The sequence below is a fragment of the Lactuca serriola genome, chromosome 4 (genome assembly GCF_051521515.1).
Source record: "Lactuca serriola cultivar US96UC23 chromosome 4, Lser_US96UC23_V15, whole genome shotgun sequence".
Classification (NCBI taxonomy): Eukaryota; Viridiplantae; Streptophyta; class Magnoliopsida; order Asterales; family Asteraceae; genus Lactuca; species Lactuca serriola.
In genome coordinates this window covers 17008888-17023442 of record NC_136411.1, presented here as the reverse complement: position 1 = coordinate 17023442, position 14555 = coordinate 17008888, and the positions used below count along the sequence as shown (strand labels likewise).

Sequence of the window (14555 nt, the reverse complement as noted above, 5' to 3'; positions counted from 1 at the left end):
CTTTGACATTGTTACTATGTGATGACATGATTTTGAGACTTATGATTTATGACTTTTTATGAAATGAAATAACTTGATGATGTTTTCTATACATTGTTTTATTAAATTGCTATATCAAAAATGAAAATTTTGGCTCGTATTTTTAGTATGTTACAATATGATTGTTATTCATTTATACCGGTTTGAAAATATAAAACTTCTATTAATAAATAATAATACTAACCATTGGCTGGAAGTGGAAACTTAACTTCACGTCTCCTTTGTGCTTCATTGAAAATTCCCGTGTCATGTGCGCTCCCCTCACATCCAGCCCACTCAAATGTAAAGCACATGTTAAAATCACATGTTACCATAATATTTTGAGTAACGCAATTATTTCGTCCAACGTATTTGATTTGATCACGTTGCGGAACAGTGGCCTTCATGTGTGTTCCATTGATAGCACCAATACAATCCTACAAATTTAAAAAATATAATAAGTTACAAATTATTTTTACAATTACACAAATTCACCAAATAACATAACTTTGCAATAAAATAAGTACCTTGAAGTATGGATAATATTGGGGGTTATTTAAAATATGTTCTGGTACAGTTTCGTTGTAGTTAGCATTTGGTTTGATGATGTCCTTACTTAGGTTAACCACAACATCCAAGACTTTATGAAAATGCCTATGGATTGTTTCCCCAGAATGGTTAAAGAACTCTTGAACTAACCGATTTCCACATCCATGTGCTAAATATAACAAGAAAATACCAAAGGACTCTTGAATAGATACACGACGTGATTTCTTTAACCCATAATGTGCAACAAGATCCCTACATAACATGTTGAAAACTGAGACTTGTAATCTGAAAAGTTCATAACATCATCTCTCATGATCGTTAAGTATTTCATTGATAAGCATGCTTCCTATGCGCGAAGATGAAAAACGACGTCTACATATGTTTTCCGATTTATGAGTCAATAGTAACCCTTTGACAACAAGCCCACGTAAAAGAAGCGTTTGAATCTCTTCATTTTCTTCAATTTCATCACATGAGTCGTCACTGTCATATGAGTCGTCACTTTCACAGTCACTGGTCATGATTCAACACTAACATGAAATAACCTGTTAGTATAGGAAAAGGAAACAAGATGTCACACCCCAAAACCGAGAACGGCGGAAACGTTCTGGGGCGGAGGACGTCATGTATAATATCAACAACAATGTAAAGTAGTAAACGAGCAACAACATCATCCATTGCATTAATAAAATAATTATTATACAATTGTATTCTGTCAAATTTTGATAAACACTAAAGCATAAATCAAAATGAAAGATAAGTCTTGAATAAGCTCCATCTTCCTTTCTCCTTGCATCGGTACCTGTCTATGATGACCTGAGGATACAAGTAATTTTGAAAGCGAGTATCAGCTATGAAGCTGGTGAGATCATAAGTATTAATGTGTCTTAATTTGTAAAACTTATAATTTTTAAGACTTGACATTATTTTGAAAGAAAGCTCATTAAAAGTATGAAAATGTTTGTAGATCAGTTGTAAATGTTTGAAAAACCCTAGAATCCCTATGATTCCTATTAGTAACAAAAGGAGTCTTCTACCAAGACTTAACTGTGCTATTTGTAGTCTTCTACCAAGGCCTAATTGTGTTACTATTATTATCATTATAAGAAATTTTATCCCTTGGTACTAGGATACCTAAATATAATTTTACCTCATTGGTTATGTGAATGAGTCACAAATATAGGTAATAATATAACTAACTTGAATCATACCCTTTGGTACTAGGGTAATTGTAAACGTTAACTTTAAGCCATCCGTAGACGTACTCTTTACCTCTGTTGCTAACAGCTGGGTATAGGAATAGTTAATCCCTTAATCGTGCACCTGAAAAGGTACCAACCGTTTGACATCCGTAGATGTACTTTTACCTCTGTAGCTAACAGAGATTCTAGGAATGGTCAATCCCCCAACTCGCATCCTCTGGTACAAGGATAATAATCTATTCTATCTCGTCGATTATGTGATCTTATCACAAGGAAAAGGTAAGAACACGGATTTAAAAACGGAGTCGATACATATAAAATGTAATAGGACTCCTACTGATGTATCTATGCACAAGTACTCCTATAAGTATAGTAATGTAAATATTATAGTAGAGTACGGTAAGGTTCTACGTGTGCTAGCTGTAATGTGTGTTCTCTCTATCTAGCAAGTATAGTAATATAAACGTTCTAGTATAGATGTATATGTTCTCGTCCTAGTATAGTTTGTACATGTAATGTATAGTAATGTTTTAGAAAGTATTGACTCATGAATGAACTGACTCATTGTATGATATCACATTCTAGTAATGGTTCTGGTATCTTCCTGAACTACCCATATGGTAGCTTACTAGTAATCTAAGTGGTATGTATGGACGTGGATGTATACCCTTGTTACCCAAGGGCATAGGATGAACTGGAAGGACCTTTTATGACTTTATATGTACACATGATATATAACTAATATTTAAACGACCTTCGGACGAGTATCCAATATCCCACCAGACCACATCTCAAGGCGCGAAAAGGAAATAGGGTGGATAGCCTTTCTAAGTCTTTTAAACATTTCTTATATAACTATACATATAGAGGCATGCAATTTATAATATAAAAGCATAAATAAGTTTGGTAAAACATTTGAAACATAAATATTAGTTTAAGGAAAGATCGACTTGATGTCAATCTATAAAACAATTTGAAGGCATAAGTTTGATAAAACAATATAAGTATAAGGAACATTTGTTTGAAACACAGTTGTAAATAAGTTTGAAATATGATAAACAGAGTAAGAGGTACAGTGTAATAAGGAGTTTAAAACATATAAAATGTTTATAAAAATCATTTGAAGGAAACTGTTTGGTAAAACGGCTAATGAGTAGCCAAATCTTTTGAATGTTGTATATTAATCACATGTGATTGATGTAATAAGTAATATACTCCTACTTACTAATCACATGCGATTGACATAACAAGTAGCATGATTCTACTTGTATCCCCCCCCCCATAAAGCATTTAAAAGTAGTTTAAAACATTATTCAAGGGGTGTGAACTCACTTGATTGAAGTGGTTGATTTGAAGTAGTCGAGAGAGGAAATCGAGCAGAACTTCGACAGGAAGAGTTGAAAACGCGGGAAATCTCGGGATTCTCGGGAATCTCGGGAATCTCGAGAACACAAAACCTTCCTTCGGGATTTGAAGGTGAAAACCGGGTCTTTGGGAGGGTCTCGGGGGCTTAAATGCAGAGTTTCGGCGCGGGAAAGAAAGGAACTGAGCAATGGAGCTCGGAACCCTTGAAATCTATTTATAGGGGCATTTTTGGGGTGTGCCACGTCGTGGCAAGTGATGGCCACGTCGTGGGGAGTCAAACCTATCCTTTTTCCATTGATTGGACGCCCTCAGTCACTTGCCGGGTCGCGACAAGCTTGTGCCACGTCGTGGGGCCTGACAGCATCGGATTTTGGACCCCGAACTTGTAAAATCCATAACTTTCGCATACGAGCTCCGTTTTCGACGTTCTTTATATGCACGCGTAGCTAAAAACATGATCTACAACTCTCATTTAGACTTCATTGGCAAATTTTGACTTTATTTTTAATTATTTATTTTTAACGGGCCGGGACACGAAAAGTCCGTTAAAATTCCATAACTTCTTCATCCGATGTCCGTTTTCGTCAGACTTTTCGCCATTGCGCTACTAATGTTGAGACCTTAGATTCTCATTTAGGTTGTTTTGGTCAAAAGTATCTTGAGCTCTATTTCGAGTTTTTAGCTGTCTACTACTATACCCGAATCTTGGAAAAATCATAACTTCCTCATACGAAGTCAGATTTGGACGTTCTTTTTATGTACGCTCACGGTTTGAGGTTATCTATAACTTTCATTTAGATACTTAAGGCTAAAAACTATTGCATCGAAATTTCGCGTTTTTCGTTTAATCGCTGATGCCGGTTTTGCCGAGAATCTTCGGTTGGTCATAACTTCTTCGTTATAACTCGGATTTTAGGGTTCTTTATATGTACGAAAATCTTGATACGATTCCTACTACTTTATTTAACCCAAACAAGATTTTAGGAAAGTTATATTTTGACCTAAATTTGATTGGTTTACATTAATTGTCTCGAAATATCGGGTTGTCACACAAGAGTAAGATGGAAATTTACCACCTACTAGATAAAATCATGGCAAAATCATGGAAAAGGAAACAAGGGCAAAATCATGGGGCAAGGGCGAAATTGACCACAAAACAAACATGAAACGGAATTGCATTAAAACAAACAAAAAACAACCGTTTAAAGTCAACCTAATAGATAAAAGGATAAGTCTAACACATGACAACCATTTAAAGTCAACCTAATAGATAAAACGATAAGTCTAACACATGACATAAAACTAGAGTATGTCTTCAACTACTTCTTTTTCTCTATAAGCCTGTTGAGAAACTCCATCTTTGTTTCATCAGTCTTTGGAGCCATAAAATTCTGACGAGTTGGCTTCAATAGAAAGACCTCTAATGCTTCCAAATATCCTATTGAGCCTTCTTTAAAACCCAAGAAAGTAGACACAATTGCCATGCAATCTTCTGTTGTTGGTGAGTGTGTGGTTTGTCTTGAGGTCCGAATGCTCCTTGTTAACAAAACATCAAAAACAGTGTCTGGTTTCTCTTCATATAACGAGCTTACCATACTTTTTCCATCACTTTTCCTTCACTTTTTCCTTCAAAATTTCTTTTGTTTTCACTCCTTGGGGTTAACTTCTTTCCCCTCATTTTCTTACTAGAACTATCATATGTGAGAAAAAGGATCAACGTCATCAAATAAGAGGACTTCGTCACTAGCTACTTTTCCATCCGTAATATCCATAAAGTGTACATCATCCGGAGTGCTACTGTCGCCAAATTCGCAAGGTACTTTAGCCTTGTCTCTAATATCTAAGGTATCCTAAAATAAAGCCTCTTAATATGTCTTAAATACCTCCAAATTCTTATCCTTAAACTTAGCATACTCTTTATCTTCATATATATACAAAATGAGAATGTCACGAAAAACACAATACAAATAATAAATTGCTAAATAAAATTTATAATTATTACATTTGTCTTCTCATCCCACCATTCCTTTAATGTTGAGATTATATTTCTCATGAAATCAATTGAAATTTCCATTTCTAGTCTAGTTAAACGGTCATAATATTTGAACTATTTCCGCATAATGTTCCATTTGTTTTTCATTTGATTTCTGTTCAAATCTCTAAATGTTTGTTCCAAAAGCCTCTTACATATATTTTGGCATGCGGTCTTATTGAAATAAGTACCTGGTCTATTCCCGTTTTTTAGCTCGTTCATACATTCCTCAAGAAACAACTTGAATGTATGAAGATCCCAATTAAATCTATTTGTAACTTTCAATTTGGGTGTATTAATACCCACATCATGAACATTAATAGTGTCCATTACCTATATTGAATCATGGTAATTAATGAAGAAAATTCTAAATTTTCACCCTAATGTTGTATCAAAACACGCAGAGGAATTTGTAGATGCAAACAAGAATCACTAGCATCAATTACAGCAAATAACAACAAGAATCAAGGATGAAGAAAAAAAGCATCACATGGGCTAGAAGGGAAGCAACAAACAGGTAGAAGAAAAAGAAAAAAAGAAACATCACAGGTGCCATTTATGCAAGATGAAAAAAAATCTATGAAAACGCAAACTTGTCGATCGTCATTGGCTTCCAGGGTTCTCTCGATGACAATTCCTGCGAGAAGGGAATGGCGAACGACAGAAGATTGTGAAGGATTTGATCGACAATGGGTTTATGGGTTTATATGTATCGTTATTTTAAAAGGGCAATTCGGTAAATTCTCAAATCACTAATAAGCAATAAGTTTTAAGCAAGGGGGTTGCTTATTAAAAACAGCTTATTTAACTTATCCCTACCACAATAAGCTGATTTTTAAGGATTTCTATCCAAACACTTAAACTCAACTTATTGTGGTGGGAATAAACAATAATGTAACACCAAAAATTTCAAAACAATTTTTCATTTAAAAATAATCGTTTAATTCTAAAAAAAACACTTTGCTTAAAATCTCATTCATAATCGAATTACAAAACATAACTCCATTTTCACTTGCATAATAAATCAGGATCCTCAAAACATGACTCTTTCTCTGGTGTGTACAATCGAGCCGGTGCCGTCCCGTGATCCTGAAAGAAACCTGAAACACATAACACAAAACACTGTAAGCACGAAGCTTAGTGAGTTCCCCAAAATACCACACATAACACATATTAGCCACTCGAGTCTATAACTTTGTGGGTCCGTGGACCCTACTCTATGAACCCTCTGGTTCTAACTCTGTGAACCTTCCGGTTCTAACTCTAGGAACCTTCCGGTTCTAACTCTGTAAACATGCACAACATAAATCACATAGAAATAATGTAGTACAACACATAACATACAAATACTCTGTCACATAACTCTGGTTACCTACTCAAGGTAAAGTATAGTGAGAAGACTCACCTGGAAATCAGAAAGCAATTATCTGCACATGCGAACCTCGGGCTCGCCACCGCCAAACACATAAGGCAAATATCTCTAATTAATACACGAAGTCCCAACTCTAATTAACCGGCGGTTACTCTTTCCCTCTCTAGTCAGGTAATGGGTAAAAGACCATTTTACCCCTCCCTGACCTTTATTACCTCTGTTGACCAAAACTCCCAAAGTCAACATAAGACAACTCAAGTCAACGGTCAACACTGACCAGACTCGGCGAGTACACAAGAGTGACTCGGCGAGTCCATGCGGGTTCTCTAAATTCTTTTTAACCTCTTAGACACAACGAGTTCCCTCTCTACTCGTCGAGTTACTCGGCAACGAAACGCGGGGCAACCCCGACTCAACTCGTCGAGTCTGCCTATGGACTCGGCGAGTTGCTCCCATGACAACCCTCATATGACCTTCTGAGGTCAGATCTGCTTCACCAAACCATAGATCTAACTCCCTCAAAGCCAATAACCACGAAAAGGTCGAACCTTGGGCACTCATGCAAGGTTCTACAAGCTCATTTAGGTGAAACCCTTCATTACATAACAACCCTAGCTCAAAACTCCAAATAGAATGCATAAAGCAGGATGGAAGGGACTCTCTGGACCTCTTTGGGTCCAGATCTATGGCTTCACACTCAATGGGACACTATACTCCACAAATCAAGCCATAAAAGAAGCTAGAAAACCCTAAAATCACCAATCTTACCCAAAACAGAAAAGGGAGAATGATTTGATACCTCTATGGTGAAGATGCAAGCTTAGAAGCTCTAAATCGACACCCCCTTGACCTCCCTTTGTTGGAAATGACTACTCCATTGCACAACCACCTCAAGAATGCTCCAAAATGGCTCTTCTTTACTCTCTCAGCTCTCTGGTTCGATAGGAGTCTCTCAAGGGTGTAGGTGGCCGCCACTGAAGGCCATAAGGGCCTTTAAATAGGTCCCAAACCCGGACAATTAGGGTTTTCCTTGACAGCGCCGACTCGGCGAGTCCAAATACCCGACTCGTCGAGTCCCTTCATTAAACTGGTCCCCAAAACGCGATCCTACTCGACGAGTTGAGGCGTCAACTCGCCGAGTCTCCTCATTTCCCAATATAAAAATACTCAAATTCCCATACCTGGATATCCGGATGTTACAAATAACCAATAAGCACCCTCTTTTTCCCTATCCAAACACCCTCTTAATCAGTTGTTTGTTTTTAAAAGACTATATGTTTGATTAGTGTTTATTTGATTAAATTGTGGATGACGTCCAAAAGTTTCCAACTTGTATGGAAGTTTCAAAATCATGAATTTCTCATGAATTTTGTTCTAAAAGTAGGAATTTCCCGTGAATTTGGTCCATTGTACACTTGAAAGGTCAATTTTTCCCTTTTCATTTCATTTTTCCATTTTCTTTATTTATTTTAATATTTAAATAATTAAAAAATAAAAAATAAAATTTTACCCTACCCCACCCCTCTCCGCCGGTAACCCCCCCCCCCCTCTCTCTCTTATATGGTCGTCTTCTTCATCATATTTTTCCCCAAATAAAATCACATACATATAGAAAACTAAAAAATAATACATAATTGATGAATCGATAACAACAACTCAAACTCACACTCACATAATTGATGATCGACTTCAAAAATTGAAAAATTAGGATTGTTAACTCAGTTGACTCGTGTGGTAGTATAACACGGTGGTTGGTGGTTGTGGTCACCTGAGAACATAACCCACTGAATTGATCTTTTCTTCCATCTCTTCTTACCGATGAATCACCTCACCTAAAATCTATTATCTATTTCCAAATTTGGAATCCATAAAACCCAAACATATTGCATCTGATTTCAAACCCAAACTCACCCTTGTTTCTCTGATACACATAGATCGACTTTCATCTTCTTTTGATCTAATATGAACATCTAATTTCTCCACACACGCTCTCTATAAAGATTAGAGTTTCACAGAACCTGACCAAATTCACCAAAATGTGCTATATAGATCAAAGTTTAATCGGACCTCCAGAAAGGTAAATAGGGGTTTCTCAGAGGTGTGTTTATGAAACCAACAATGGGGTGGAATACGGTGAACATTTTATAAAACATGTGATGTCCGACAATGGAGTTCAATCATCGAGGTTTCATGATTGCAGGTTTCAAGCTCCAATACATGAATCCATTGGTTCGAGAAGGAGAGGCGGAATGAAGGTGATGAGAAGTAACATACTTACCAATGATGAAGGGTGGCGACCGCTTTGAATTGTAAAACAATTAAAACAAATAAACAATATATATATATATAGCAGGTCCGGTTTTGAGCATTTAAATGCCCAGGACAAGCCGGAAAAAGGCCCCTTTTTTGCCGTCAATTTAGTCTTCTTTTGAGTAACCCAGGTAAAGGATATGTTTCACCAACAACACCGTATATCACTTGTCCATTTACTGACCATTACACCATACCTTGAAGATGGTTCCTTAACCTCTGATTACCCAACAAAATATTATCCAATTCTTCATTAAACACTTAATTTTCATTATTTGGTTTCTTTAAGAATTTGTCTTAAAACTGCAGTTGTACCAAGCTCTTATCAACTTGGTAACAACCATTCCATGTTTCACTATAGAGATTATCATCCATAGTTATAACACTCAATCTAACCCCATGAACCAGATTGCTACATGTCCTTTTGAACTCTACAACATAGGTTTTTATACCATTTTAGTGTTAATCCTTAAAATAAGAAAAATTATAGGAACATTTCTTCAAGTCTTGTGTATGCAAGAAACTTTCTTTACACAAGAACACACACATTCATTGATTAACTCCACAGAAGTTACAACTTACGTGAGTTGATTTATGGGGTTTCAAATCATGTGTTTATATTCTTTCTTGCCTAAAATCCTACCTAGATGTTATTTACTGAACCTAGAGTGGTAGAACCTTGATATTGTGTTCACAAATACTAAAAAAACTCAATGATTTACGTTAGGAAAGCTAGGAGTAACCTAGAGTGGTATGAAAATTAAAACTTACATAAATCATGCTGATTTATTGATAGTTTATCAATAGTATTACATTTGCTAGCTGCCAATCTGATTTCTGATAAATATTAAACAATCAACATAACCTCATAGTCTGATAGATTGATAATCTGATAATTTGATTTACAATTCCGATTCAAGGCTTGAAACAAAAAGAAAAATATAAACCTTTTACCTGAAAATCGTTGCACGCTGCTGAATCGATGGAGGATTTCATAGAGGTGGTCGACTAGTTGTGCAATTTTGGATATCGACTTCGTAACTTCACTTCTATCTTCTGTTGGTGTTTGGTCGACGGGTGATTGATAACCTTCAGCCTTAGTCTCTTTCTTGTTTGGCTATCATGTATATAACCTATAAAAAAATTTGGGTCCCTAAAATAAATGGGCCCTGTGTGTTTGCACTGTTTGCCCATGGTCAAATCCGGGCTTGATATATATATATATATATATATATATATATATATATATATATATATATATATATATATATATATATATATATATATATGGAAAAGTTTAATAGAGAACCATAATTATTGGTTCTTCAAGGAACCAAATTTTTTTTTCAAGTTCTAAAACTTATTCTTTATCGAAAAAAAAATATAAAAATATTTAAATTCATATATTAACATTGTGAATGTGAAAAATATTTTTCGGAATCACATTGTGAATTTTCAAAGATTCACATTGTGAATTTGACGAATTTTTTTTTTGAATTTGATATCATTGGAAAAATGATAAAAAGTTATGAATTTCTGTATTTTTAGTTTTTTTTTTATAAAAAATAAGTTCTAAAAGTTGAAAAAAAGATTGGCTCCTTGGTTAATTATGGTTTTCTATTGAACCTCACCCTATATATATATATATATATATATATATATATATATATATATATATATATATATATATATATATATATATATATATATATATATAAAGGCAAAATAGACTTTTCAAATTTTCAAGTATCAAACCGTAGAAATTTTTTGTTTTAGACAATTCATGCAAATTAAATTTTTTTTAAACATATCCACTATTTTTTTTTGCAAATGACCGATTTTGCAGTTTGTCTCTTTATTAAATTACATATAAAATAAATATTGTTAGTTAATCGTTTATATTGAAAGAGTATATGATAGCACGGGTTTGGCTCAGTTTGAATGGCGCCATAAAGTAAAGCATCAAAGTGTGGTCCAATGCATTAAATATGCAAATCTGTAACCGCACCCTTTCAACTGTGTCAGTTAGTTTTGACCGTTCCCTTAACGAAACATTTAATATTACCCCACATCTAATGCCACAAACAGCAACTAGTTTAATCTTTTTCGTCTATTTTTTTTTTTTGTTGATATTATGTTTGTTAAAGTTTGGTATTAAACCATGTCCGTTCATGCGTATATTTAACACTTGATCTTTAAAATCATCATGAAACATAATACATATTCATGTACACAAATTTATATAATCCACTTATGAATTTGGTTTCGTTAATTAATAGAACAAAAAAACATATATGGGAATTATGAACTTGAACATCAACCTTTTTTTTTTTTTTTTTTTTAAATCGGCAAATACAAATATCTAATTTACTCTTAAACTAACACATAATTCCAGCTATGTCCACGACGGGACTTAAACATCAACATGTGACATTATTAGAATTTCCTCTTCGTAATTAGATTGTAGAATTTGTTTTCTTTTGGATTGTTTGTTAGTCTTTTGAAGCTTGAGAATATATTATTATTGTAAAGCGGCGACCACAATGCGGTTTGGCATGGATTTTCGCCAAAGCCGCACTGCACTATACAAATGCGGTTATTTTTTTAATTGTTCGGTTATTAACCGGATGGGTTTGGTGCGTTTATCTATGCGGTTTTAAACGCAGTCAAACATTTCACAATTTTCATGACTCTTTGGATAATTGAGATTTTTTTAGCGGTTTTAAAAGTTTAAACATATTAATTATAATATTAATAAAAATATTAGGTATAAGATAAATAAAAAAACATAGTTATTTCAATTTTTATAATAAATAGCACATTAGTAATTAATTAAATATTGCATATAATAGGTGCGGTTCGGTTATTTTCGGTTTTAAAAAACTAAAATCGTACTGCGCTATAAAAGTTTGGTTTTTGAAAAACTTAAAACTATTAGTTTTCATTGCGGTTTCGGTCTAATTGTATTCTAGTTTTTGCTCACTCTACGTAAACAAATTATCGATGATGTTTGCTACTAATATCTTTTTTTTTACGATGAAAATGAGTTTTATAAGAAAATAACCTATAAATTTTCAAAAATTGATGATCAAATGCTTGAATAATGAACGAAATTTAGAAAACGTCACCGTTCCTGTGGTACGGGAGTTCGCGGACGTATTCCCCGAGGAGTTGTCTGGGATACCTCCGGAACGACAGGTGGAATTCAGGATCGACCTGGTCCCTGGTGTGGCTCCGATAGCCAAGGCGTCGTATCGGTTGGCTCCTCCTAAGATGCAGGAGTTGTCTACACAGCTGCAGGAGCTGTTAGACAAGGGTTTTATTAGACCGAGCAGTTCACCCTGGGGAGCCCCGATTCTGTTTGTGAGGAAGAAGGACGGGTCGCATCGGATGTGTATAGATTATCGAGAGTTGAACAAGGTAACGGTGAAGAACCGCTACCCACTCCCGAGGATTGACGACCTCTTTGACCAGCTTCAGGGAGCATCTTGGTTCTCCAAGATTGATTTGCGTTCAGGGTATCATCAGATGAGGGTTAGAGAGGAGGATGTGCAGAAGACTGCGTTTCGGACGCGTTATGGTCATTATGAGTTTTGTGGTGATGCCTTTCGGGCTCACCAATGCTCCTGCCGCATTCATGGATCTCATGAAACGTGTGTGTAGACCGATGTTGGATCGGTCTGTAATAGTGTTTATTGATGACATCTTGGTTTATTCCAAGACGCGGGAGCAACATGAGGAGCATCTACGGGAGGTTCTGGAGACTTTGAGGAGGGAGAACTTGTATGCTAAGTTCTCCAAGTGTGAGTTCTGGTTGTGCGAGGTGCAGTTTCTTGGGCACCTTGTCAACCAGAACGGGATTTCGGTAGATCCGGCCAAGGTGGAGGCCGTGATGATTTGGGAGGTTCCGAGGTCTCCATCTGAGATTCGAAGCTTCTTAGGTTTGGCAGGCTACTATCGGAGATTCATTCAGGACTTCTCCAAGATAGCAGTTCCGCTCACCCGACTGACTAAGAAGTCGGTAGTGTATCGCTGGGGGCCTGAGCAGCAGGCCGCATTTAAGACGCTAAGACAGAGATTGTGCGAGGTGCCAATCGTAGCCCTGCCAGAGGGCATGGAGGATTTTGTTGTGTACTGCGATGCATCCATCGCAGGTTTGGGAACGGTATTGATGCAGAGAGGGCATGTCATCGCCTACGCGTCGAGGCAGCTGAAGCCTCACGAGGCGAACTACCCGACGCATGATTTGGAGTTGGGGGCTATTGTGTTCACCCTCAAGATTTGGCGTCATTACCTCTATGGGGTTCGTTGTACGATTTACATGGACCACAAGAGTTTGAGGTATCTCATGGACCAGCCAAATCTAAATATGAGGCAGCGCCGGTGGCTTGATGTGGTGAAGGATTATGATTGTGAGATCCTCTACCATCCGGGGAAGGCCAATGTCATGGCCGATGCGCTTAGCCTCAAGGCAGCGCCGATTAGGGATATCTGTCTAAGGATGACAGTGATGACTCCGCTTCTGGAGCGGATCCGAGAGGCTCAGCAGGAGGCCATGAAGGGGGAACATTGGAAGAGTGAGCGGACTGTAGGGCAGGTTTCCTCTTTCGATTATGATAGCTGGGATTTATTGACTCTTCATCGTAGGGTGTAGGTCCCTTATCAGGGAGGAGTGCGTCAGGTCCTGATGGAGGAGGCGCACAAATCCCGATTCTCTATTCATCCCGGGGCGACGAAGATTTATAGGGATCTTCGTCTGGACTATTGGTGGCCCTGCATGAAGCGGGATATGGCATGGTACGTGGAGCGGTGCTTGACCTGCAGGAAGGTCAAGGTCGAGCATCAGAGACCACAGGGCAAGATGCAGCCGTTGGATATCCCGCTGTGGAAATGGGAGGATATTACGATGGATTTTATTACAAAACTTCCCAGGACCGCGCGGGGGATGGATTTGATATGAGTCATCATGGATCGATTGACCAAGAGCGCCCACTTTATTCCGATTCAGGAGAGCATCTCGGCCGAGAAATTGGCCGATATCTATATCAGGGAGGTGATGACGCGACACGAAGTGCCAGTCTCGGTGATTTCGGACAGAGACGTGCGGTTTACTTCCAGGTTTTGGAAGAGGTTTCATGACGAGTTGGGTACTCGTCTGCATTTTAGCACCGCTTTTCACCCGCAGACGGATGGACAGAGCGAGCGGACCATCCAGACTCTAGAGGATATGCTGCGGGCATGCGTTTTAGATTTCGGAGGTAGTTGGGATACCTACCTCCCGTTGGTGGAGTTCTCGTATAATAATAGCTATCATGCGAGTATCGACCGTCCTCCCTTCGAGATGTTGTATGGGAGGAGGTGCAGGACCCCGATATGTTGGGGTGAGGTTGGCCAGAGAGTCATGGGGAGCACCGAAGTAGTGCTTAAGACGACGGAAAAGATTCAGCAGGTCCGGAGCAGGCTTCAGACTGCTCAGAGTCGGCAGAAAAGTTATGCCGACAAGCGTCGATCACACCTGAAATTCTAGGTCGGGGATATGGTTCTCCTGAAGGTGTCGCCATGGAAGGGCGTCATCCGATTCAGGAAGCGGGGCAAGTTGGGCCCAAGGTATATCGGACCGTTCAGGGTTGTAGCCCGGGTGGGCAAGGTGGTGTACCGGCTGGATTTGCCAGCCGAGCTTAGTCAGATCCACAACACTTTCCACGTC

General features: G+C 37.5%; 1 protein-coding gene across 1 annotated transcript; it reads right to left on the bottom strand.

Moving 5' to 3' along the window:
• Nucleotides 1-218: 218 nt before the first annotated feature.
• LOC145098075 (uncharacterized) lies at nt 219-1088 on the bottom strand. The gene is made up of 3 exons (XM_079035751.1): nt 976-1088; nt 546-819; nt 219-455 (listed from the first exon to the last, which is right to left on the bottom strand). The coding sequence occupies exons 1-3, from the start codon at nt 1086-1088 to the stop codon at nt 219-221; spliced, it is 624 nt and encodes a 207-aa protein (XP_078891877.1).
• Between the last annotated feature and the right edge of the window lie 13467 nt (nt 1089-14555).